This window comes from Sinocyclocheilus anshuiensis, unplaced genomic scaffold (genome assembly GCF_001515605.1).
Source record: "Sinocyclocheilus anshuiensis isolate Anshui unplaced genomic scaffold, SAMN03320099.WGS_v1.1 scaffold888, whole genome shotgun sequence".
In the NCBI taxonomy this organism is placed as follows: Eukaryota; Metazoa; Chordata; class Actinopteri; order Cypriniformes; family Cyprinidae; genus Sinocyclocheilus; species Sinocyclocheilus anshuiensis.
The window spans coordinates 871,356-874,210 of record NW_015549648.1 but is presented as its reverse complement, the minus strand read 5'-3'; the positions used below and the strand labels follow the sequence as shown (position 1 = coordinate 874,210).

General features: G+C 35.4%; 1 protein-coding gene across 1 annotated transcript in view; it reads right to left on the bottom strand.

Moving 5' to 3' along the window:
* LOC107660183 (collagen alpha-1(XXIII) chain-like) overlaps positions 1-2,855 on the bottom strand; it is a 142,852-nt gene that overhangs the window by 16,553 nt on the left and 123,444 nt on the right. The window contains exon 10 of the mRNA XM_016449433.1: positions 408-479. Coding sequence (XP_016304919.1) covers positions 408-479 — 72 coding nt within the window. The remainder of the gene's footprint in view (positions 1-407; positions 480-2,855) is intronic.

Genomic DNA, 2,855 nt, shown 5'->3' with positions numbered 1-2,855 from the left:
ATTTATATATACATAATAAATATGCACAGTACACACACATATATACACAAAAACTTTTATTTTAATTGTGATTAATCATTGCCCAGCACAAATTTTTTGCATAGTGACATTATTTCGCATTACATTTCCTTATCCGAAATATAAAGTTTATTGTTGTTTTTTAATTGTGGCAAAATATGACCCAGATATTTTTTCGTGAGATCCACCCTGCATCAGCCTCATTCACTGAAGCAGCAAACTTGCATGCAATGCTCTGATCCTTCACACATGGATGAGGTTATTTGATTGTAAATATTGAGACACACAAACAATAACACAAGCAATCACGCAAAATGACATGGGTTAAAAACGAGGAAGATGAAGATCTAGTAAGGGGAGTGTCTGCACATGCCTTGCACACATGCTACCTTCAGCATACGCCTCTGGAAACTGGGCTGATCGGCCGAGATGTAGCTGTGATCGTAACGAGGAAAGACCATCTGTGCATGTGAGTCCCCAATACAAGGAGACAGGAAAACCCCGGAAAAACAGATGGAGGAAAAGACAAAGGAGAAACAATAAGAGCACTGAAAACCTCAGACTGAGGGATAGTGAGGGAACTGAGCAAGATCTCAGGGGCCATGAAGGGAGACAGCCGTCCCAGACATGGAGTGGCTTGGAAATGAAGGCTATGGCAGCAGAGAAGAGACAAACCTTAATGAGAATCTGATTACTATGCAGCCCTGCATGAGTGCCATGACCCTGCGAGAGGAACAGGATGAACAGAGGAGCAGAGATACACAGAGCAGTCATCAAAAAGCATTGACAGGGCATTTCGCTGCAACTGGAATGTGAAATATCAAACCCAGCAGAGCACCTTGCAGGATTTTGGTCGATTTACTTTTAGTTCAAGATATACCCTTCTAATGACAGACCTACACCTAATGCACACTACCTTTCAAAAGTTTGGGGTCAGTAAATAAAAAAAATGTAAGAAATTAATACTTTTATTCATGAAAGATACAGTAAATTATCAAAAGCGAAAGTAAAGACATTTATAATGTTACAATAAATTTTAATTTCAAATAAATGCTGTTCTTTTGAACTTTCTATTCAACAAAGAATCCAGAAAAAAATGTATCATGGTTCCCACACACACACACACACAAAAATATATATATATATTTTCAACACTAATAATAATCAGAAATGTTTCTTTAGCAGCAAATCAGCATATTATGATTCCTGAAGTATCATGTGACACTGAAGACTCGAGTAATGATGCTGAAAATATTCCTGAAGTATCATGTGACACTGAAGACTCGAGTAATGATGCTGAAAATTCAGCTTTGACACCACAGGAATAAATTACATTTTAAAATATATTAAAATAGAAGACAGCATTATTGTATTTAATGTATTTTTTATTAAATAAATACAGTCAAGAGACTATATGACTATATGATATATATATATATATATGATTTTGTTAAAAACCTGTAAAATACGTGTTCATTTAAATTAAGAAATTTAATCTGTCTTATTTATTTCCTGCCATTAGAATAGAATAGATTAGAATAGAATATAATAGAATACAATAGAATAATTAAAACATTATGAATGAACTCCCATTTCCTTATACTGTATATAGTATACATCCAGTATATATTGTCGAGTTCTCATTGGATATAACTGGTTCGGTTATTCAAACTCATGCCATGTCATGAAAATTAAAAATGTTACTTGCAATTTTGGCTTGCTCTAAACACAGACCAAAAATGACAATGTGTTTGGACTGCCTAAATACAACTGTGATTCAAATACAGAATGACCAAATAATGTAAAATTGTTGGTTTTGCCACCCTTAAATAACACTGGACAAAAACCATGGTTTTATTTTTGTTGTCTTAAATCACATTGGTCAGGACAATGTATTTTTGTTTGCTTGTCTCTGTAAACCACAATCTGAGGGCTGGATTGCGCTGACAGCAGTAACAGAGAGCAGCTCGAGAAGCACAGAGAAATGGCACATGTCTGCCGCGAGAGATTTTATATAAGGCTGTGCCATCCAGGTGAGGATGGATGTCTCTTTTTTCTCTCTTTGAAAAGACTTGAGGATGGAAAGTGACAAAAATTAAAAAGCGTAAGGATTATTTTATGGCTTTTCACTGTCATGTTAAATCATGTTGCAGGAAATCTTTGCCAAAATGGTGACATTACATGGCTAAGACAGAAAGTTAGAGCCTTGCAAAAAAGAAAAGAAGAAAACAGAGAGAAAGTGGGAGTGACACAGCACGTTGATGCCAGCGTGAGCATGAGGGTTGAGTTAGCAGGGATGTGGTGACCTGAGGGATACTTGAGGTTTCCCACACTGCTGCTTTACTCAGCACTACACACACGCTCAGCTAACTAAGCTTCCCATAGACTTCTATTGTTCTTACGCTATCTAAATTACGCTAATTATATTTACTGCAGACTAACCCCAACCCAAAAATAAAACTTGTTGTATTTTTAGAAGAGAATAAAGACATTATTTACTCTGTATTTTTCCTTTTCAGTGCTTCCCCACAGTGAGGTTTGTTAAGATTTAGTTAAGGCCTGGAGACATTTTTCATTGTTTTTGTGCTCTGAAACATACTATCTCTTACATACACACAGATTCACACACGGCATACTCTTTAGTGAATCAAAATAGATTCAAATCCGAACTGCCGTGTTTGTTTCTTTTGAAAATACCAGAGGGGCAGAATATGTAACAGAGCACTGTTCAAGTCATTTAAAAAATAACATTTTATAATATAATATAATAATATATATATATATATATATATATATACAGTGGGTACGGAAAGTATTCAGACCCCCTTCAATTTTTC